The sequence below is a fragment of the Poecilia latipinna genome, unplaced genomic scaffold (genome assembly GCF_001443285.1).
Source record: "Poecilia latipinna isolate Pla-1442-1.1 unplaced genomic scaffold, P_latipinna-1.0 Scaffold41, whole genome shotgun sequence".
Lineage (NCBI taxonomy): Eukaryota > Metazoa > Chordata > Actinopteri > Cyprinodontiformes > Poeciliidae > Poecilia > Poecilia latipinna.
This window is the reverse complement of record NW_015112657.1, coordinates 195,066-219,568: the sequence shown is the minus strand read 5'-3', so window position 1 is coordinate 219,568 and position 24,503 is coordinate 195,066. Positions and strand designations below refer to the sequence as shown.

Genomic DNA, 24,503 nt, shown 5'->3' with positions numbered 1-24,503 from the left:
TTATGTGTTTTTTTTTTTTTTTTCTTCAGGTGAAAACCAGAGAAATTGCTTGGTTTTGCCGATTGGAGCTTTTTTTTTTGTAAATGTAGCCTGCATTAATGTTCGAGCAACATTCACACATGAGAAAAACCATGATTATGTTTATTTTGATTAGATATACAAATGTTTTACTACTTTTTATACCACACAGAACAACAGAAAATTAGTTATTTTATATTTTTTATTAATAAATACATAGCTGTGGATGTATTTTAAGGCACACCTCAAACATTCTGACTGTCTACAAATTCATGACATGATGGGAAAGTCAAAAAAGGTGCCACATTTGTTCCATGTCCAGGAAGGAGACAGACTCTATGTCAAGACATAGAAAACAAACAACAACAACAAAAAAACATAAGACATCCTGTGAAAATTTTGGAGCTAAATCTTAGCCAGGAAGATAAAACTTGGGTGCATATAATTCTTCTAAATAGTCAATGACATTAAGCATAGCTGTTATCTCAGTCCCACATAAACTTTAAATGGCATGCAAGATAAGCTGCCTACAAACTTGACTTAGTTGCAGCTGTTCAGCAAACTATTGTGAGAAGCTTATGAAAGCATGCTCAAAATATTTGATCCAAGTTATAAGGAAATATATCTAAACTTTATAAGTTAAAGAAAGTAATAAAACAATAAATGGGTCTTAGTTTTTTAGGACCCATTGAAATTTTAAGTGTCATTTGCTCGGTTATGGTGTCATTATTAGGAAAAGCTTAGTTTGTACACTTTTTATTTTTAAAGGCTCCTTCTGTGAGGTGAATGATATTTTTTCTTAGATTGTCTATGTTGTGAAGAAGATAAAACGCAACAAAAAAATAGCACGGTAAAAGGAAAAAATAAATAGACAGACTAACAGTGCAACCTAAGAGAAGAGATTTGTTTGTAAATGTTACTACTTACATTTCAAACTGAAAACACATTAATTATTTAGATTGTTTTGCCATATTTATAGTTAAATCAAAGTACTTTTTGGCTAAATTTTGTATAGAATATGAGCGGTTTTAAAGTAAAATTGAGCTGTGGGGATAGGATGTTTTGCTTTTATTAAACTGAAATAAACTCATTACTTTTAAACACAAGCTGTATTATTTACCTTCCTTTTTTTCCTAAGTGAATTAAAAAATGAAATCCTTGATTGAATTTTATTCAAAAGCTCAAAATGCCTTCTGGACGATTCTGTAGTGTTTTGTATTTTTGCATGAAAGGCAAATGCCTTGTTTCTTATTATTTTATTTATTTATTTTTCTGGTTGTTTTTAATGTTTATATTGAAAAGGAGGGACCTGGAAGTTGAATATTATTGAAGTGAATTTTAAAGAAGTTCACTACACGTCGATGGAAGCTCCAGGGTTTATTGTAAACACAAGTGTTGCGTCAGCAGTCTCTTGAAATGATGGCAACACACGTGGAACATTAGTATGTGCAACAAGGTGAAAAAAACACAGTGGAGACACTAGTGATGGCAGCGGGTCACAGAGGTTGTTGTCATAGTGGAAATAATGAGTCTGAGCCAATGGCTGCCTCACTGTCATCATCTGCCTTTCGATTGGCCCTCTGACAGTTTACCCAGCTAATCACTGGAAGAATTCAGCCTACATGTTTGGTAGCATATGTGTACACACACACGCATTCATACACACATTTGGCGGCCAAACGTCACACTGGGAAAACGCAATGTGTGTTTCGGTGAGTCTCTCTGGTCCTGCCATTAATAATGCATGGCTTTGGGAGGATGAAAGGCTGTTTTGGCTTGAGGCATATGTTTCATATGAAGAGAGAGACATCATGGCCGGTAGTTATAACTGTACATCCACAGAGAAAGTGAATGCTTTGTCACATGGCTTTCATCAGCAGCTCTGTACTTAAGGCTGGAAGTGGATTTATTTTGGGGGTAAAGAGTGAAATAATCAAATATTTAACATGAAGGGATATTCTTTTTTTTCTATGGTTTCAAGGTAGGTTGAATACTGTGTCTTTTACAGTGGACTTTATTAGATGCACCTGTTCAGTACCTGGTTAACGCCAATGCAAATCAGCCAATGACATGGCAGCTCCATGTCTAGGCATGATAAAAGGTGATTTGCTGAAGTTCAAATTGAGCAGCATAATGGAGGGAAATGGGATTTAAATGACCAAATGTGAAATAGATATTTGGGCTTGTTATACATTTTCAGAAACGTTTGATGTTCTAGGATAGTCACACAGACGTCTCTTGACTTTACAGAGATTTGGCAAATAATAATAGCAATGATAATGAGCCAATCAGCAGCAGTGCATTACACACAAAATACCTCGTTGATGTCAAAGGAGAATAGCAGAAAGGTAGCAGTGACTGTAATAATCTCTTGTTGTATTTGAGGTATGCTAAATAAAATACCACTTCTGAATGCACAACACTTCAAACCTTGAAGCAGATGGACAAGAGCAGCAGAAAACCACACATGGTGCCGCTCAGATGAGATAAAAATAGGAAATTGAGGTGATAATTCACACAGGCTCACCAAAATTGGATGACAGACTGAAAAAACGTTGCTTGTTCTTGATTTAAGCAGTGACATTAAGATTTAGGGTCAGAAGTTGGTATAATATTATGAAATATAGAACCATTATTAAAAAGACTTCTGTGCCTAAATAGTTTTAATTGAACTTTGCATTATTTTGTTTCAAGAAATTCAATAGAGGTTTCCATACGTTTTCAAACTCCTGTGCCTCACCTTTGACAATGTCGGTCAGTTTCTCCATTATATTATAGGGCATATTATCCTTGACCCACATAGTTGTTGTTGTTTGGTCCATTTTCTTCATGTGAAAGCTATAATTCTTCCAAATTTAATCAATATTTAAGAGACAGTTGTCTGTGAGTACACACACACTAGATAGTATTTTGTATTACATAGCACTTGTAATCCAGTAATTTCTACTAGAGCCTAATATACTATCATCTTCAGGTATTTCTGGTGTTTGAAGTAGCCCCATTTAAACTGAGACAAGGTACCTTTAACTTTAAAACTCTTAAACATATGAAATAGCAGGGGACCATTGATTCAGCTTTTAAGTTGAGTCCTTACGTCTCAGTCTTCATTAATTGTTTAAAACGTTTAAACATGTGATTTCCATTTTTTGTTTTTACTGACCCATCTGTCAGACTCAGTACTCGGTGGGAGGTCATAATGTTACAGCTGATAAGTGCGTAGAGACAGTACCACTTTTTTTTTTTTTTTTCAGGATTGATTTCTGAAAGCTTTTAAGCTGGCTTCACATTTATATTATGACCTACTCCCTTGTTTTTTTTGTTTTTTTTTGTAAATCCAGAATGTGTGGTGTGATGCAAGACTTCACATCGCAAGCATCATAGCACCACCAGATTGGGCTAAAAGTCAAATTTAGCAGGCGATGGTTTGCTAACAGTAATCATGCACAAGAAGGATTCATTCCTGCTTTTGTGAAGAACATGGTCACAACTTGTTTGTCTGACACTCACGTGCGGTAATTAAGGTTAAAGTCTCATGTGTGGCAAGTTTCCCCTCATTTCCTTGTGACGCCTTCGGTAATAGAGCTTCATATGTAAATAAAGCGCCTTGCTCATGCATATGAGTGTTTTCCACGTGTATATGTGAGCGTGTGCACCGAACCCTTTGAAGTTACTCATTCACTCTATATTCCTTCTCTTCCCATGTCTCGTCTCTTTGAACAGCATGTAGGCATGATTATTAAAGCTGCTCTCTTTCGACTTCAAACATATGGGATGAATATGGATATGATGTGACACCAAGCCCTTCACCAACGCCCTGTCTGTACTTCATTTCCTTTCCTGTCATGCAATAAAGGTTGATAGGCTCGGCGTTAAACAATCTCTGTGGGAACTAAACCTGTCATTCACTGGCTTGTCTTTGAGCTAGCTAAGGCAGTTATTACGTAGCTTATCGAGAATGACATGGAGCTGCAGGGGAGAATTAGATGTGGAATTTTATTCTTATTTGACTTGTCATTCTTCGCTTTTCTTGCCGTCATTTCACATGCTGTGTACATCTTTTTCTGATGTCGTCCTTTCATAATTTCTTGTGTTGTTGAATGAATTTTTGCTTTATTAGCTGTTTTCCTCTTTCATAGTTTTCACACGAAACATGCAGGACAGAGACCACAAATCCTTGTTGTTTCTACTTTAAACTTTGACCTTTCGCAGATGATAATATATGTTCCTCAGGTGTCTGGGTGCAATTAACAAACCAGCAAAATGTTTGGTTTTTGTTTAACTTTAAGGGCCCAAATTTACCACTGAGCCTCAGACAGCTCATTTTTACTCTGGTATTCACTCTTACTTCAGCAGAACACAGAACTAAAATACCTGAGATGTAACAAGGCAGGTCTCTTTTTCAAAATGCCAACGAATGTTCTCGTAATGTGCAGAAGGCAAAATCTGTTTATGTGTAATTTTTCACATGGGAATAGATTGTGTGTGTGATCAAATTCTGTTTCTTAACAGAAATTGCATTTTGAGCTTTTCTTCAATTTTAAATGTTTATTTACACAAACTCAACATTTAAGTATATAGAACAATATATTGTATTTACAAAAAATACATATGTCCAAATACAATGTTTTGTTTTTTTTTTTAAATACTCAGATGTTGGTGGTCACTCTATTTTTCTCATGACTGCAGTTACTATATTATTTCAGCAGCTGATTAAGCTAATAAAATTTAGAAAATATCATGCATGCCAAGGTAAGCTACCTGTTCACCTTGTGTGCAAGAGCTGTAGGTAGAAACCTCATTCGGCCAGCAGTTGTTAACCACAAAACCTCTTTGCAGAGCATTAAATTTATCGACTTGATGGTGGTATTAGGCCTCAACCTGTGTGTACAAATATTACAATATCGTAAAATCTTTCCTGTTATTAAAAGTAGTTAGGCAGCATAATAAACCTACCATAATTTTTAATTAATTCACTGTTAACATCAACAGTCAATCCATTTTTTCACTGATCTCCTCACTGATCTCCAGTGACAGTTAACCAGACAACTGCAATTGCGTCAATAGGTCAGTCAATCACCTTTGATGTTTTGCAGCTTTTATTTGGTTATTGCATTGGTCTGGTATTGCTCTATTTTACTTGATTACTGTGTTGTTGATGAAGTTCAGCTATGATCTGTTTGCATGGGTGAATCCTAAGCAGTCAAGGTTTTTTGTTTAATTAATATTACCGTTTGTTACACTACTGGATAATGCATCAGCAAATGTAGGGTCAAACTGGGTGTGTAGGGACTGGATATATTATTTCTGCACAGAATTAAGTATGTAATTGCATGCATGCGCATGCATGAACAGTGAATGCAATTTACTTTGTGCAGGAAGGGTTGCTAGCTTGTGTCCATTTTAGTTTTTCTGTCCCACCCTTTCCTGAATCATTAGTCTTTTGCGAATATGTGGTAGTAAAAATGTATGGAATTACTTCTATAGGTGTACAATCAGTCAGTTGTTTCATGTTCTAGCACAGGGGTGGGCAACTCCAGGCCTGGAGGGCCGGTCTCCTGCAACTTTTAGATATGTCGACTTCAACACACCTGAGTCAAATAATGAGGTCGTTTGCAGGACCCTGGAGAACTTGATTTCACTTAGTAGGTGATTCAACTATTGGATTCAAGTGTGTTGGACCAGGGAGACATCTAAGAGTTGCAGGACACCGGCCCTCCAGGACCAGGATTGCCTATCCCTGTTCTAGCACGATAATAAATCACTACTTTTTCATAGTTATGTATTCTGGTTTTATAAAACATGCTTTAAACAAATGAGATCACGTTGTGACAATGACTAGTACTGCATTTTTCAGCAGATCAAGCAAAGGTAAAGAATTGTCCTGGAATGAGTTTTTCTAACACTTGCAGAAGTTGTATTATGCAAATGAGTCTGCAATTAAAGAAGGCTGCATGCAGAAATGAGCTGTTGCATCCTGCAAAGCTCTTCTGTCAGCTTGGAAACTGACTGATGAAGCAATAAACTGTTGATTGCGATATTTTTTTGGTTTATGCTTCTATATTTTGCAGTGTAGAAACATAATGTGAGATTTTTACATTGGCATGGCCGATTTGAGATTCTTACATTATGGCTACCATGAGTAAAGTTACCATACTTTCATAGTATTTACTGGTAATTTTTAAACAAATATGTAAAACTTGGTTTTATTTAAAACAGTGAAGCCACAGTTATTCGCTATTAAAATACTCCATTGATTACTTTAGTTGTATTAATAATGCATAAGTGTTATTTATTATTTTCAGTTTCAATAAATTTATCAAATCGTCCACAACATTAGTTGTATTCAAATAAATTTCCTTCATGTGTAGAATGTTATCATTTCATTGTTCTGTTCTTCCTAGAGTTAAACTGGGAGTAACAGATGTGCACTTTTAGCTTGCTATTGTTTTAAAACATTGTCACCTAATAAAAGTTTTACACACATTGATTGTCTACATAATTTTACCATCCAAAAATATTCCCAAAAGGCAGAATTTGTCTGTCTTGTAAGCAAGGGAAAAAAAAGTGGCAGCCTTATTTCAGCCAGCTGACTGACAGTGTGAGCAGTTAGGACCAGTTTTGCCCAGTTTTGCCATGGTACATACAGCCAGAGAAAACTTTGGTCACTTTGGTACTTTTCCTGGCATCTTTTAAACAACTACATCAGTCTACACAACTCTTTTAAACTGTGGGGAAGGTTTGGAGAAAGATTTCTGATGTTTAGAAACATACTTTTTTAAAACCACTTACACGCCTTTTCTAACCTCAACATTTTTGGGGTTAATGTGGTTTTTATTTTATTTTATTTTATTTTATTTTTTTTTTTCAAATTTATTTGAATAAAACACCTGACATTAATGACAAGAATGCCGTCATGTCTTTCAACTCATGTTTTGCAAATGTTCACCTGTTTAATAAAATCATCATAGAAAAAAATCAAAAACAACTGACTGCGTTCCTGAAAGAGGAAATTTTAGCTATGGGTTGTAAAATGTTTTTCAGTGTTATCTTGACTACAGAATGCATCAGTGACCTTGCTGACACAGAAGTACTCTCACACAGTGAGGCATGTACCGTACTCTGGTTATCTTGCATCCCTGCACTCGTAAAGTGCAAGCTTTTTATTTGTGAAAAGCATGCAATATTGACATGCAAAAACACTGAAATGAAGCACAAAAGCAATGACTGATAAACCACACACAGCACTCCCTGTTAGGGCTTGTCCATTCACTGATATTTTATTTACTATTTGTTTTTTCCTTTAGTGCTGTTGGCATGTTGTAAGCCCCCATGCCCTCACTTCCTGGCTTATGCTGCCCCTGCCTCTCAGCAGCCATTAGATCTGTCTCTGACACCATATGGCCTTCTCTCTATGTTGGGGATGTGTGACGACAGTCCCCACTATGCTGCTAAGTCTTCTGTAAATAGAAGCACAGTCTTGCCCTATTTCCTCTTTTCTGCATCCTCATCACATGTATTATTTATTTATTTTACACAAATTCTTTCTTAAAGATTAAGGAGTTTAGTTTTTGCAGTGATAAAATGGTGCATTTGCATTGAGATTTTATTTGCCTTTAGCCAAATGTCCACTAACATTACTGTGGTGAATCAGAGAAAACTACTATAATTAAAATCTTGAGTCACAGAATGACGAAGGCCAGCACCGTTACAGACGCATCTTCACTCCCCTTGGCAGACAGAGCTGCCTTTTGAGAGGATCATATCAAAGCCCAGAAACATGCAAAACCAAATGATTCTACTTATTTGACTTCTTTTAAACACAGCAGGAGAAAATTGTATATGCCTCTGCAGATGTCTTTTGTCTCTGCTGGTAAGGTTGTCTTACAGATGTTAACGTCGACGCAAGCTTGTAGCTGTAAGATTTAGTAGTCTTAGTCTGCAAGTTTTTCTTCCTTTCCTGACACGTGTATCGAGAAAGAAAGACAGGAAAAGGCAAACAGGTGTGTAGTAGTGTCACTGATGTGTTTCCTGTTTGTGTCTGGAGAAGAGCTCTTCGAGGACGGATCATATCGGAAGGTATTGCAGCACGCTATGCGTCTTTCTTCTTTTCAAACAAGAATATGATGCAGTTATTTCTGTTTTATTTTAGCTGTAAACTACATCTCACTGAAAGTAGTCTGGAGAATAGTAAGGAAAAATATCAGCCATAAGCTGCACTTTGAGTAATCGTAGTTGTAGATTTCTAATTTGTGATGGTGAATAAAAATCATATCTCATGTTTGGTTTGACTTTAGCTGTTACCAGCTGTAAGTAAGCCCTAGAGAACATCTCACATCTGAAGAGCAAATTCTAAGATGGAAAGGATATGACCCAAACTGTGGTTGAACCTTGACGTGTCTTCTCAGTTTCCTGTTTTCTTGCTCGTCTTGTTCCTCCAACTTTTGCCGCTGTCCCTTCTGCTCTCAGCTGCATGGCTTAAACCAGTGAGAGCGCTACAACCAGGAAGACAGTGAAGCTGCTTTCAGAGCAGTAGCAATACGATGTGGTCTTATATAAAAGGGACTGATCCGATTTCAATGACTTATTTTTTTTTTTTTTTATATTTCCTGATTTACAAGAACAGCTTACATTCAATACCTTGCAAAAATGTTTATACCTCTTGTCTCTTTTTTGGCTAATTGGATTTATGTAGACCTTCACAAATTATTGTTAATGATTTTCAACATTTGTTTTAGAGCTACAAAAGTGTGGCACACTGAGAATGTGTCAGGCATATTTTAGTCCTTTCTTCTTTCCAAAATACCCCCAGCATAGTCAGATTGAATTAAGAGCATCTATGAACAAGTCTTGCCAGAGACTGTTGACTGGGTTTAGGTCTTTACTGGGTCATTCTAGCTTAAGAAAATGCACCGATCTCAAACCTTTCATTATAACTCTGTCTATATGCTTAGGGTTGCTATCTTGATGGTAGGTGAACATCCTCTGCAGCCTCCAACATGTTTGCTTCCAAGATTTGCCCTGTGCTTTGCTCCATCCCTCATCTCATCACCTCTGATCAGCTGCACCAACCCTGCTGAAGAAAAGCATTCCCACATCATAATTCTTCTACCATCTAAACAAACTCTTAGGGTTGGTTTGTTCAATGTGTAGTGTTAATTTCCCTCTACATATAGTGTTCTGTGCATATTTAAATGTGCATATTTGTCTGCTATTTTCCTTTGTCTTCATGATGCTTTTGTTCATTACTGTTCCTTAACAAATCTCTGAAGTCTTTTCAGAACAGCTGCGTTTAAACTGAGATTTATCACTTAGGTGTTTTTTGAATGCAGTCAATTGCATTTGATTTCATTTAGGGATGTCAGATTAAGGGGGTGTAAATAAATGTCCACCACACTCTTAAGAAAACCTTTTCCTTGTAACTCATTATTATGCACTAATTTGTGTTAGTCTGTCACATTAAACTCCAGTTAAAAAACAGCATCAATAGTGTTATGTTGATGTAATGTGAAAAAGGTCAAGGTGTATGAATTCTCTTGCAGGGCACTGCAAACCATAGAACTGTGCATCACTTGCAGATCCTGACAAACTTAAGATTTATAAAATTATACCTGTAATTTTTTTATGCCATGTCTCAAATTACGATCCTGCGACACACAGATTGTTTCCAGATCATGTCAGTGTTAGCCTTCCATTTATCCACACGTGCCCCCTCCCTCTATCCTCATATGCTTGTGCAGATGGGGTTTACTGTAATTTTTAAAAGCCATGCAGGTTACACATTCATTTCCATGGTTTAATAGGAGTGGGATTACTAAGGTTTGCCAGGATATCCCCGACCTCTCTTCCACCAGCTCCATCATACCTCCCTGTTTCGTCTTTTTTTTTCTTCACATTTAGACATTTTGCTCTTTTTTCACCTTGTCTTGTCCTGCCCAGCGTTTCCCTCCTCCTGACATGGTATGACTGGGACTGTTGTTACTTTGGGATGTTCTCGTCTCTTTGGGTATGTTTTTTGAGACATGTGCTCATCAGGTTGGATGCTTTATGTACCATGTGAAGCTGTGTGTCAGGCAGAAAGTTATGTGCTCTGCTCTTATGTAAGCTGGTCTTGGCGGGGTAAAAGCAAGGGTTTAGCTTGAGGGATGCTGGCTCAGGTGGAGTGATGGAGACGGAAGCTATTTTGGGAATGCTTTGCTTCTCGCATCTACCAAACGCATGAGTTATTCACTCACATGGGTTTCCTGGTTCTGAAGGGATGAAAGGACAATTGTAAAGTGGGGTTCCACCCCATTTTGTATTCCTGCATGCAGTGTCTGCTAGGTGTGCTAAAACTGTAGCTGGAGAAAATATTTTGATTCCTTTGTTCTGCAAATATTCTGGCATTCATTGTTGGTTTTATTCACTGCCAGTAATCCAAGCCATTAGTTAAAAGGCTTAGATTAGCACAGCTACCCACAGCTCCCTGCATAAGTCTCCCTTCATCTCTTCTCTTATGTTAAATATTTCTACACATACAGTGTGGGCATCATCTTTTGATTAAAAATGGTCCAAGCATAAAAAGTGCATTATCTATTCTGGTAGTTACAAACAATGATTTTTATTTTAGATACTATGTGCTACTCACCCTTTGAACTTGCTCATTGCTGTGAGATTTGTAGCATTCTTTGACAGCTGTGCTAATCTGTCTGTCGCTTTGTATTTTTACTCTCTCCCTGCCCCAGACCATGCAGCCCTTCTGGCTCCAGACTCACCTGCCTTGCACTGTCCCAAGCCTGATCAAGCATAAGGGCAAACCCAGCAGGGACTGCTGAACACGACCGGGTAGAGAACCATGCTGTCCGGCTCCTGGCGTCGGTCTGTGGGGCCGACACAACCTGTCGCAGCCCCTGTGGTGAACCCCAGCGCGATGACTGTGTGCGGGGTACCAAGCGGTACGGTGGTTCTTGAGGCTCAGTATGACTACAGCTATCGAGGGTCAGACGGGCGACAAGTATGCATAAGAGAGGGCGAACGGTTTATTCTCTTGAAGAAGACAAATGCAGACTGGTGGCAGGTGAGAAAACATTGGTTTTTTTCTCTGGTGTGAATGAAAACATAGTAAAATAATGGAGTTAGTTTACTCAAGTCTATGCTTACAACATGAAAGAAAAGACAAATCCATGGGAAAATTTCATAGGAGTAGTAAACTGCTGCTTTTCTAACTTTCTCTTGAAGCAAGCTGTGCAAATTATTAACCTTTATTTAACCAGGTGAAGAATCCATTTAGACCAAAGTCGTTTTTAGGTGATTAGACCAAGAGCTCAACAACACAACACTTGAGAAACACAAATGACTGAAATAGGCAAAGCTAGTGAGATTTCCACTACAGATCACTCCTACAGCTACATCTAACATTTTTATGGAGTCTCTGATTATAGACAAACTACTCCTCCGCTCATGCTTTTGTAAAGTTAGTTCATTTAAACTGTCCTTAAGCTTTTTGGGCCCAGCCACTTCATTTACTGTTGTGTATACAATACTTTTTAATTCATATACATATAGATTAAATTAAAAATAGTTAAACATGAAATTAGTTTATTGTAACATGTTTATTTCCATGTACATCTTGTCTCATTTCAGCCCAGAATATGGCTATTTTTGGTTACAAATGCTCTTGAAACAGGAATATAGTCTTCAATACTTCAGTTCTGTTGAAACTAGTTATTTACATACACTATATAAAAGGACATAGAACCATTATTTCTGACTGCCTGACATTAAATCAGAATAAACGTCTTTCTGTTTTAGATTAGCTAGGGTTATCAAAATTATTTTTATTTTCTAAATACCAGCATGATATCACCTCCCCCTTACTTTGCAGTTGGGATGATGTAAATGTGACGCTGGTCATTATAATCATATACTTCAATTTTAGTTTTATCAGGCCACAGGATATCTCGCCAGAAATTAATGTCTTTGTCCGTAAATGCATTTTACAAACCTTAATATGTCTCCACATGCTGCTTTTAGAGTAACGGCTTCTTCTTTGTATGACATCTTACCTCATAGCAGTATAGGTCTTGCTAGCTGTTGATAATGACTCTCATCAACTTCACCAAATCATCTGTTTATGTTTTACAGTTGATACTCATATTTTGCTCTTAAATTATCTGGGACAGACAACACAGGCTGTTATAATTTCACAAAGATGACCTCATCACCACCCAATTTATTCAAAGCTTAAACCTCTGAATTTCAAAAAAATGGATAAATACAAACTTTTAAAAATTCTCATTATTTTGGCATTTAGAAAACTTGGAAAATTACAACTGGCGTTATATATGAGAGCTTTAGACTGATTTAATGTCAGACAGTGAAGGAAAACAACAAAAATGTATTTTATGCAGTGTATGAAAATATCTAGATTCAGCTCTCTTCTATAAACACTTCTCCTAACATCCTGTGCCTGAAATGGTACAACAGGCTTGGTGGTGTTGTGGCTTGGCTGAATGTATTCAAATGAAAACAGCAAAAGCATTGATCTTAACTCTGTTCTTGAACAGGTGCGCAGAATCGGTGCAGCCAGCAAAACAAAGCCCCTGTATGTCCCTGCTACGTATGTGACTGAGGTTCCTATCACACCGATGCCCTCGCCCCAGCGCCTTGTCACTTCTGTCTCGCTGCACTCCAACATGCTACCCCGAGTTTCGCTCTCTCCCAGCTTCACAGGAACTGGCAGGAATGAGCAGAGTCAGGGTAATGTTTGGTACCAAATACCAAGTTCAATAATAATAGAAAAAACTGTAAAAATTACAAACTGGAGCTGTTGTTGTTGTTTTTTTTTTTGTTTGTTTGTTTTTTTTTTCCCTCCGCAGTGAACAAACCCATGTTCCGGTCCATGGAAAATCTTAACACTTTCAACAGTGCCTTCCAGAGGTCTGAGAGGAACACAGTGGTGGGAGAAAACCACTTCCCCACCCTGCCTCTCTCTGGATTCACCTTTACGCCCAGTTCTTCCACCTCCCAGTCAAGTCACCTCATGGTCCCAGGGTCTCCTGCAGCTTCCATGACTCAAGCAAACTCATCAAATCCCAGAGTGGTCCCGACAATCACCCGGAGTCAGAGCTCCAGCAACCTGCCTGAAAACCTGAACGAGAACCCGTATGACGAGGTCGGGGGAAGCCTTGGCAGTCGCATCAACTACAAGGTCCCTAAGAAGTCCTGCAGCCAATGGGACGTGGTGGGGGCTTCAGGCAGGAATAACCGTCTGCAGGTAAGGGAAGTCAGGATCTAAGAAGAGGTAGAGATAGTTTACCCAAATTTCAGGTAATACAGTTTCAAGACTGAATGAAAAGCATGAACAGTTATTTACACTGAAAATATTTGAATAGATATTTGAATAAATCAGAGAAAATATAAACATTTTGGCTGAGATTTTGGGACGTTGTTGAGTCTTTGTAATTTCTCAACAAACAATGGCTTTCACTCAGGGATGCAAATAAACAAACTGTAGAAAATCTGGTCTTTATTTTAGGTTAACCAGATTCTTTTTCACTTAAAGCTGATTCAACCTATTCTTCAATAACATTAGATTTTTAAAATTATTTGTCACATTTTTTGTTACAAATTAATAGCATCTAAAATATGACTGTTAAGGATGATTTTATTCCTTTCTGACAGTTCATGCCTTATGAGACACCAGGTGGAGCAAGACTCATATGCAAAGCGATTGTTTTAGTGAGACTGAGAGAGAACGCAGAGTTACCACGCAGTTAGTGTCATTATTACAACCCTCACAATGGCTGGCTGCTGGAATCCAAATAGCGCAAACTGTCTTATCTTTTTTGTCCATCCAATCAGCAACTTTCTCTATTTTTTGGTTCTTTGAAGACTCAGTTTGTTTGTCAGACAAATCGGGTATCAAGCTCTACAGTCCTAAATTTCAGATTTAAGTTGTAGAGTGAATGATCTTTGTTTTTCAAGTAAAGACCTTCTCCTTATCAAATGAAGAACAGAATTTAAAGCTTAACTTGCTAAATATTTGCAGGAACAACTTAATTTTGACTTCTTTAAAATGTTTTAAGTAAATGATGCATACCATAATGTCGAAAAATTCAGCATGACATAGATTTAGCAGAGAAAACATTATTGCCAAGATCATCTAATCTATTTGCAAATAAGTACATTTGGCAATAAAGTTCGGTCTGAATTTTGAATGAGAACTAGACACTATGTGTTTTAAAACAGCGATTTGAATAATTTGGACTTCAAAAAGCACAATGTCTGATATTTAGCTCAACTTGTCTTTGTTTAAAGAGAAAGGAAAGAAAGCCTAATCATGTAAAAATTACAAACTGCTACTTTAAAAGAAGAAATCTACAAGAATTAGATTTGATTAGCTCTAGTTCACAAACTTACATTCTTTTTTCAATTTACAGATTCCTGTAAATTGTTTTTGCTGAAAGATTTACTTGTTAGTTGTGTGCTCACAATAGAACAAGAACGTGCACAAAAATATGCAGTTACCCAACCATAATTTAAAATTTTAGTTTATCATTGGTTTCATCTTATTAAGCTTTACTTTCTTTACTTAATTTTTATTGTCATCATCAGTGACGTCAGATTATAAAAAATGGGTCAAGCAAATCCATCACACGCAGAGGGAAGAGCGGGATTAGATTAATTTTGACTTCCTCTTACTGACAACCGGTAATTTCATGGATTTACATGGCATAGCTTAAAATATAATGAAACAGAGTCTGATTTTTGCAAATTTAGCAACTTTTCAGGGTTGCCTTAAACCAGATAAATCAACACAGCAGGGTTTGTTCTGCTGCTGTGTTCTGTAGTCATGTGGACTACAGAAGTCTTTTGCTTAATTTTTCTTATGTAACTTGTTTGTTCTGAGCAGAGTAATGAAAGCACCAAATATAGAGCAAGTGGAAAGAAAATTGAATTCGTCATGACTGAATTCTGCACAGTGCCTGGGCTCAGAACCAGCACCAGAGGCTGAAATTGATTTACACTTGGGCTCGTTCTTAATAATCCTCTTGGAGAAGCAATCAAGTTAGCATTGTCGTGACGCCAGAGCTTCCCCTACATTACATCAGAGAGGATTACACATGGCCGCGCTGGTGAAAGAAATCCAAGGTTATGCTTCTGTCAGCCGAGGGAAACTCCAACTGCTGAGTCTCCCAAACCGTGGAGTTTAATCTCTGCTGAACTGAGACCTCCGATTATAGATAGATGTGATCTCAGTGGAAATGACTCTGCTCTTTTTTTTTTATCACTCCCATTTCCTCCTCCCTGTCCCTTTTTTTGCATTTTCTATCTCTCATCTCTAAAAGCCCTCTTTATTTGAGACTTTAATACCAGTAAGTAGGATTATAACTCCATGCTATTCTGAAAACTCTCCCTGACCAAATGTTACTTTGACATTTCCCTGCCTGTGATGATGAATTTCAAAACAGATGTAATGTTCCTCATCAGTGAGGACTCTGTTGTTGAGTTTAAAAGATGTCAAAATACAAATTTGATATTCTGACATTTTCAGTATCTGTCGTACATCCAAATCTTGCATTTTTTGCCAAATTTCCTGCTGAAATGTAAACTGCAGGATATTTATGAGGATGATTAATTAGGAGGATTTAGTTTTTTTTTTTATACCATCAAACATATACTTACAGTCTCCTCATTTACTATCAACTCTGGTAAAGATTTGTACAAAGCCTTACAATGTGTTATTATTGAAGCAGCAGCAGATTTTGAAAAATCATTTTTTTAATTGACCTCCTACATTTGCTGTGCAACAAAATTTCATATTCAGAAAATGGAAAAGACAATATAATTAAAGTTACAGATATGTGACTCTTCTAAGTCAGGTAAAGACTGCAACAACACATCTTCTGACTAATACGTGCCTTTCTCTACAGTTATCAGAAAAGCTTAAAATGTCTAGTACTGTGAAAAATAAGATCGGATGGAAACCTAAATTTATCTTATTACTTGGTACAGTGAGGAGCAAGATAAAGGGGAAGTAAAAAAGACATGTTCAAAGCTCACTGAAAAATGGCATCTTTGGTTCTCTGACACTCCAAAACCGTTTATTTAAGAAGCCTTTATACATATATTTTCTACTGGCGCTAATAACTGTGGAATATGCTAGCAGGTTACACGATTAACCAAATACAAGAAATTAAAATTTATTCAAATAGGCATCAAGTTCAAACAAAATTAGCTTTATTTCAACCTAATTTCATTAGCCAGACCAAGTAAACAATCTTACAATTTTAAGTTTTTTTTTTTTTTCAATTTTCAATGTGTACCTTTTATATAAAGTTGCCTTTTCATTTAAATAAACAGCCTTTGATGAGCCTGAGAAAAGAGTGGAAACATCACCATTTTCAGAAAAGAAAGCATAGCTGTGGAAAAGGACGTACTGAAGAGAAAATAATCCACTTGCTTGATCAAACGGTGTTAAGTTGGTCGTAGTGGGAGATTCGTCCAACTTGATTCAGGATTTTTATTTCTACTCTTGTGTGACGGAGGAGGCATGGGCACAGCTGGAGAGAGTGAGAAATCAATTTGTCTTGTCAGGGGAAACCTGAAGCCAGTCGCCCTTCAGTCATCAAGAAAACATTTTGAAAGCGACCTCTGACCAGGGCCTTCAGGTGAAGATTTTCATATCAACACTGACTCATTTCTGGGTTTGTGTGAAGGAGAAATTTTAGGACAGCTTCTTTCATTTGATCCCACATGTTTATGTGAGCTGTCCCTGCTCTACGGTGATTTTGGTAAAAAACAAAGCAGAGGAACAGACCGAGTCTGAGCTCGATTACAGCAGTTGTCTGTCTGCCCCCAAGGATGGAAAAAAATCTTCAATGAAGCAAGTTTCTCAGAGCAAAGAGACTCAATACAACAATGCAACTTCAGGCTAGTTTTATCCAATATTCATAGTTCAATGATGTTTGTTTAAAATATATTTTAAATTATGTTATTTATATATGAATTTAAACTTTAGGGAACATTTTTACAAAACCAATAAAACACTTTAGATTTATAATTATTTACAGTTTATTATGTAAATCAGTAATAAACTATATTACACAGTTTTATATATTTCTTTTTATAACTAAATGCTTTGTGCTGTTTGGGAATGTTTAATAAAAAATATTTACAGCGGTACAATACTGAAAAAAAATGCATTTTCATTTGAATACTCAGTAATGTCAGTGATCTCGTTTGTAAAAGCAGAAATTTTATATGATTTAAAACTCTAAGCTGCAAGGGTTATAATGGGTTTTATTTTGCTTGAAGTATGGTAGGGTTAGTTACACAAGGGTTCTTTGTTGCTGGAACAGCAATTGAGTCAAATCAAGTGTATTTATGTATCACAATTCAACGACAACATAACATAATACACCTAAATAACAACTTTACATTACAGTGGTAAAATAAAGAGAAGTACTATAAAAATGTATTCCAGACTAGAATTAATCAATGTTTCACTTATTACAAATCAAAGGCAGCTCTAAATAAGTGGGCATTTAGTCTTGATTTCAAGCACTCAAAGCCTATGGACATTAGGTATCACTATAACATATAACATGCTCATTTTGTGTGCTAGTGAAAGTAAAATGGCCTGTATTATGTAGGGTGGATATATATAATATGGAAATGTTTGTAATTTTAAAGAGAACCTACTTTTTTGCCACAGAAATATAATTATGCATTAAATAAATACATTGCAACCAACTACGTTGAAAAAAAAAATCCCAGTTATTTTTGACTACTTTTGCTTTGATTTTATATTTATATCTTAGTATGTGATGGATCATTGCCTAAACTGCCATTAAATTACAAAGTTAGACAAGTTTAAGAGGTATCAATAAGTTTGCATTTAACTGTAAGGTTTAAAATAATTTCTATAACACCCATGGACTATTTACAATCTGAAGATTGAGTTACAGAACTGCGACCAACCAGCAAAAGTCCATCCTTTTGGATTTATGGATCTTGATCCCTTGTAGCTCTTGCTGCGGGCGAGCACATATTCCTGTAAGCTCTGTGTTAATCCAAAGTCCATTTATTTGTGTAAAATTGGAGTCCTGTCCAATGCTATTTATGATTTCTGTTGTTTGCTCATGTTTTGCATACTAAATGAACTTTTTATGCTCAAGCCATTGATATTTTTTTTCTTTTTGTTCAGTTTCTGCAGTTGCTATTGTGTACATGATGTATGGGGCGCAACATGTAAACGGGAGATAATTTTTAGCTCCTTAATGAGTCCACAAAACTTAGATGCACATTTACAGTTAGGAAAAACTAATAACAGCATCACTCCTTTTTTATCTGTAGCAGAAAATAGTAAACAAGAAGTGTGGTATTTTTGGAATATAAAGTTATTGCTTAACATCAAATTAATTTATATGCATTTTATTTTCTTCCAAGGTCCCTACTGAGACCTACATATCCCAGCTCTCCTGGCAGGACTCCCCTATTTATGCTGAAATGCAGCCAGAGAAGCGTCTGTCCCAGCAGGAGCCCCCCATCCCGGCTGTGGGTCAGCAACCTCTTCAGATCATGGACCTGTGGGAACAGTATTCTGATCCAGGCACAGGTAGATGCTATTATGTCAATAGCATTACCAAGGAGAGGTCATGGAAACCCCCTCGCCGGGCTCGTTCTCGGTGCACCAATCAGAGTCCAACACAGCAGGTACTTTCTGTTCCCTCTGAAGCCTTTTCTTTCCTTCTGCTGCTGAATGGGTCTTAAAGTGTGAAAAGGTTGGCAGGTTCTGAGCCAGATGAAAGTGTCTTCTCTTAAAGGAGAGTGCAGTGGAGTTCATGGTATGGAATAAAAGGCTAGGCTCATTTCCAGGTTTCTGTGGCTCGCCTGTACAAACACAAATGGGGACATTTTCAGTCACACAAGTCTGCATGTATACGCCTGTATGGTATTTTCTCCTTTTACTAAGGGCCAGGATTTAAAGATCTAGTTATTTTTATTGAGATGGTCTAGTTCTTGAGGTGAGACTCCTATATAACTTTAAGCATGACACATGGCTTCAAGCTTGCTTTCCTTCTTAATGTTAGTTAATTTATAATTTACTTTTTAAAATATGTATTTATCACTTTAAAAAAATTCCCTGAAAAACACGTTTTGCATGTTTGCATTGTCTTGTTTAAAGCTGAACTTCCACCACAGCAGTATGCTCAACGTTTTTGCAGCCTGTAACAAGTTAAGGATTGCTCTGTTTTTAGTTACATCAATCTTTCTATCAACTTTGACAAACTTCCCATATCTATAGCTTGATGCTGCAAACAACATTGTTACCAGTTGGCATGGGTGATAGTTTCATTTAGAGTTGTATGTTGGTTTAAAGTTGCTATTTGGGTCTCATGTGACCTGAGCACTTTATTTAACATGCTTGCTGTGTTAAATTGATTTAAACTTTTCCACTACTTTTTCCATGTTTGTTCTGTGATCTTGATGATGCTGTTTGCTCACTTATGTTCTCAAGAAAACCTCTCAGGCCTTCACAGAACATCTGGATCTACTCTAAGATTAACTTACACGCTTAGACTCTCTACTAATAAACAGACTTTTAAAGGCAACATGTTTCACTGGATTTTATTAACGGGTAAAAAAAAAAGAAAGTTGAAGGTGCTGAATGTAAATGTTGAGTACATAATTTTGCTTTTTAGTTTATGTTTTTTCTTCCCCAATGCTACTTTGCACCACCTTGTGTTGGTCTACTGCAAAAATTCCTATGAAACCTCTTCAGGTTTGTGGTTGTTAGAGACTAAATGTAAAAACTTTAAGAGCTATAAATTATTTCGCTGGGTAATATAGAGTGCAACTTTCTTCATCCGTGATGTTGGTCAAGCAGATGAGTAAACAGATACAGTGAGTTTTTTTTTTTTTTACGTCATTGTGCTGGGTTTTATTTCTCTAAAAACTTGGATCCTTTTTTTGACAACTACTTCCTTCTTTGTGGTATCATCATAATTTATTTAAACTGTGATGTAGGGCGGGCATTTGTGGCTTTTTTAGCTTTTAAAACATTTTGCAGGTCATTGGCCAGAGGAAACAAAATCCACTGAGCAAAAGTTCTCCAAATGAAACAAACAAACAAACAAACAAACAAAAAAAACTCCCTTGTTTGCTTTGCAAGCAAAGGAGACTTTTGAGTCAATTAGAAAAAAATTCAGTTTATTCAAAAATATTAGCAAATAAGATTATTGGTGTCAAGCCAATGATTAATTTAAAAATGAAATCAACAGTTATATTTAAAGAAGATAATCCATGTTTTAAGATTTGTGTGTGTTTGTGTCATGCAGGGCAGTCCAGCACAGGCTCAGACGTTACCCCGGGACCCCAGCCATCTGTCACTACCCCTCTCTAAGACGGGCAATGGAACTATGCACAGGGTAAATACTCTACTCTACTCTACGCCTCTTAAAGGTGGATCAAATGTAGCTGAACCACTTATGTGGAATTCAGTAGATTTATCTGGAACAGCTCAGCTTACATGAAATGTAAGGATTGTTTGTGTTTTACTGAGTCAGCTGCTGTGGCTTAAGTGGAAAGAACATGTGCTGTGGAGTGACTGCATTTGGTTTACCCGCACGTAAACACGCTTCAGTTTAAACAAAAGGCAAAAATGTTTCCTCATTCTCTTTGTCTGTTGATGTGTAGAAACCTATTTCTTTCTCAGGTGTTGATTTGAGTTGTGGAGAGAACATGAATTTACAATTGGAGATTAAAGTTCGCTGAATGGTTAGAAGAGTTTCAGACTAAAGTTATATATTCTCAGCAGCCTCCAAAATTATTTGCTGCTGAGAATATATAACAACTTAAGGATGTTGCAGAAATCCTAAAATGTATTTAGACTAATTTGGTTAATCCACAATCTTGATTTTTTTTTTTTTTTTTCATTATTTGAGTGTTTAAAGAGGGTATAAATGTGATGTTATACTGATGCCAATTACTCTTCAAAATGGAAAAGACAAGAGAACATTTCCTTGAAGTTTGCTACATAAATCTGGAAATGGCTGCAAGGAAATTGCTACTCGGAGCAAGATTTAGATCAAAACAATTCAAATTGTGACAGGCAAGTTGGAGCGATGAATGCTTTGCAGTTTATTTTACCATGCAGAGTGTGGAGAAAAAAATAAATGATGAAAATATCTCCATAAACTTTAGTGGACATAGAGGAGCATTTTCAACATTTCAGTAACTCTCCCATAACTACTTTTAATCACCAGTCCTCAAGATCTTCCTTTCCTCCACTTTTAGGTACTTTCCTTCTCCAACATACCTAAATCATATCAGCAAGTTTTAGCTCTGCAGAGGCCTGGTGATTAACCAGTCATTTGATTCATTTGTGGAGAAGCAGGGATGTATCTAAACAAGGTAGGAAAGTAGATTTCAAGGTCTGGACATTAGATCTATCGACATGCCATCAATAAAAAAGAACTTCTCTGTTCTACCCTAATATATGTAAACGTATGAAATTAGCTTAAAGCCTGTAGGATTTTTATTGAAACTGTGTGCTGTCGTCAAACGAGACTTAGACCGAAGGTTTCCGCAAGGTAGCCTGAAAGCATTTATATTTTTACAAGCAAATGCTCAGTTGAACATGAACACAGAGGGAACAATTACTGCAGAATGTTACACGTCGAAAACTTGCAAAATCTCACAGTTATATTTGCATTAGGAATCCACTTCCTCTGTAGACTCCTTCGCTACTAATTGTTGAAATCTGGTTGATTTGATCTGCGGTGACATCCACTGTTTAACATAGGAACTGCAGGAGATGCAGTATGCCTCAGATTTGAATATTCAAATCAAAGGGAAATTCTGCATGTCTGAAGTCTCTTTATCTGGTTAATAGCTGTGTCCCCTAGCTTCACCCCACCAGGCCCAAATCCAATGAAAAACCTGTGTAAACTCAAGAAAAAGCATACAAAAAAAGAGCTAGGACTCTGGATGATCTGGAGCGATTGTGTCAGAGATCCATTTCTCTGTTAGTTGTAAACTGAACACAGGCCTATTGGCCACAGGAGTGTTAAGGGGTGCCAATAATAATATAGTATAGAATTTGGCATTCATATTGTTTTTATATTTTTCTTTTTAACAGGAGGTAGCTTTTAGAAAGGTGTTTAGTTATCTATTTATATTATGTTACGTTTTCCACCAGCTATTTACGTATTTTTTTTAATAAACCCTCAAAATGCCTTTTAATTAGTTGAATCAAAGCTACTCGTCACAAGGATGTTTGCTATAGTAAGAAAATTTGTTTATTTGTTTACCAAGTGAGTCAGTAGTGTGCGGATATACATTAATCTTTAATGATAATTAATTTGATTCTTTGGAAAAGTCTCTTGGCTTTTTATTTGCCAACTTAGTGCTCTTCCCTGAGAGCAAACATTACAAAATAATAATAAAGTTGCACAAAATGTTTAAGTGCAAGTAGCTGTGCTCTGTCATCTGTAAACAGAAACAGCACAAACCACACACACACACACACACACACACACACACACATGCACGACTGCCCACCTCTTTCATGTGAATCTCCTGTGTTTGTGTTTCAACACCAGCTCAGAAGCAAAGATAGAAAAAAAAAGAGAAATTAGACATTTTTAGAAGGCCTTTTACTGCCCTCTGACAGAGTTTTCAACATTATTTTTTTTGGTTAGAGCGTAGGGAGCTCATCATTGTCATGCATTATAACAACCTAATACAATGTGAGCTGGTGAAAAGGAGTCAGAGCCTTTAGAGCCACAAACAGGAAGACTAGTTGAGTACTTTAAACCTGCATCGTCAAAAGAAATTTAAGCCTTTTACCCCAAACTTCCCAGTGTCGTAAAACTGAACATCTTGATAACAAAGGGTTTTATCTCGCAGTCAAGCTTGTGTGTGTTTGAACTGATTAATCTATAGTTTTAAATGCTTGAAGAAAGCAGCCCATGACGGAAATTGATCCATTCACCAAATCGGTGATGACGTCTGCGACGTAAATCAATACAAGCTGCATGATCCAGATTGCCAGAGATAAGCATTTTGCGTCTGAATGGTGCCTTGCCTCAGCATTGCATCAGTGTTTCAAATTTAATGTTGTTCATCAAGAAAAGTGCACAGATGATCAAAGCAGTGGTTCCCCCCATCAAGTCAGCTTCAGTTCTGCTGACCTATATGTGTCGCTATTTATTCTGTGCTACATGACGTGTAATACGTAGTGCATGCCTCATGGGTTTGTGAACCAGGTGTTACAACTAGAATGACCCATATAACGTGCCAACATGCAGTGCTCTAAAGTCTAGATTTTTATCTATGGAAATATCTTTGCAACCTTTTTTGCTTCGACTTCTTAATCAGCTCATCTGTGCTAGCTTTCAGCTTGACTTATAGATGATCCCGGGCTGAACTGAGTAGAGGATGAATTGATCTTCAAAGAGCATAAAACTTCACCGACAACTGCAGTCGAGATCAGCGTGCTTTGTTTGATTTGTACAAACCAAGTGATTGACGTAAAGGCACAAATTAAAAAGTTTAGATACTCAAAGGATTTAGAGCTTTTAAATAAGTTTTAGAAATGCATCATTCATGTAATGGGTTTGGATTGGATATGGTCATTAATAAAAAGAAGGTGACAACATTTTTTTATGACGTTAAGAATCTAATGTGAATTTTCCTTCAACATTAGGAAGAAACTTGGTTGCTTACTCACAAAGTAAACTCATAGCTAAAGAGTTGTAGGTTCAAAGTTTGTATGTTTCTTTGTCTATATAAGGGGTTTTAGACTTCAGACGTCCTCCTGCAGTCCAAAAGCATGTATGCTAGATTAATTAACACCTCTAAAAGTGTGTTTCCAATATTCCACCCTAAACCTCAGTCTGCTGTTGTGCGAATTTTCACCGCCGCTGCTGTCAGTTCTGTTTGCTGATGTTGAGCGTTGCCTGACCCGTTCCTGTGGTAGCTCACAGCTTTTTGAGAGTGCTGTTGGCAGAAAACACCTTTTTCTCATAAAATTTAAAGGCTGTGACTTTCAGTAATTAAACTTTAAACAGTTATATGGTATAAAGTAATGCCAAAATTGCTCTGATTTGAAATATTTCGTATTTTCCTTTATGACGCTTCACCCCAAATTTTTATGTTAAAACCAGAAGTAACACCTCCCTACCTCAGCTGATTTCTTCCTATGTGACCTATTCTTACCCTGGTAGTCAGTGGAAAATGTGGGGAGTAAAGAAAGCTACTATTAGAAGACGTTGTTGAAGTCAAACTGTGGATTGAAAACTTCTTTTTGGTATTAACGTGCAATTTGTCTGGTTCTGCAAAGAATCCTTGTGGTATTATTATAATAACAAAACTGCTGACTGAAAAAATAGCCTATATGATGAATAAAGAAAATCTAGGGTTTGGAATATATTTTATCTTTGAAGCAACTCCAGCATAATTTCTAAATAGTAAAACCATCAGTAGAATCTTTTTTTTTT

At 36.7% G+C, this 24,503-nt stretch overlaps 1 protein-coding gene across 6 annotated transcripts in view; it reads left to right on the top strand.

The window, feature by feature from the left end:
• The window catches only part of arhgap9 (Rho GTPase activating protein 9), a 65,608-nt gene that overhangs the window by 4,001 nt on the left and 37,104 nt on the right, over positions 1-24,503 (top strand). For 5 of the 6 annotated variants that reach the window (XM_015047516.1, XM_015047524.1, XM_015047498.1 and 2 more), the window contains exons 2-6: positions 10,740-11,071; positions 12,561-12,753; positions 12,873-13,270; positions 18,448-18,714; positions 20,340-20,429. In XM_015047516.1, coding sequence (XP_014903002.1) covers positions 10,850-11,071; positions 12,561-12,753; positions 12,873-13,270; positions 18,448-18,714; positions 20,340-20,429 — 1,170 coding nt within the window. In that variant the 5' untranslated portion in view covers positions 10,740-10,849. Of the gene's footprint in view, positions 1-7,780; positions 8,095-10,739; positions 11,072-12,560; positions 12,754-12,872; positions 13,271-18,447; positions 18,715-20,339; positions 20,430-24,503 lie in introns of those variants that run through there. The other variant, XM_015047491.1, reaches the window with a different exon arrangement.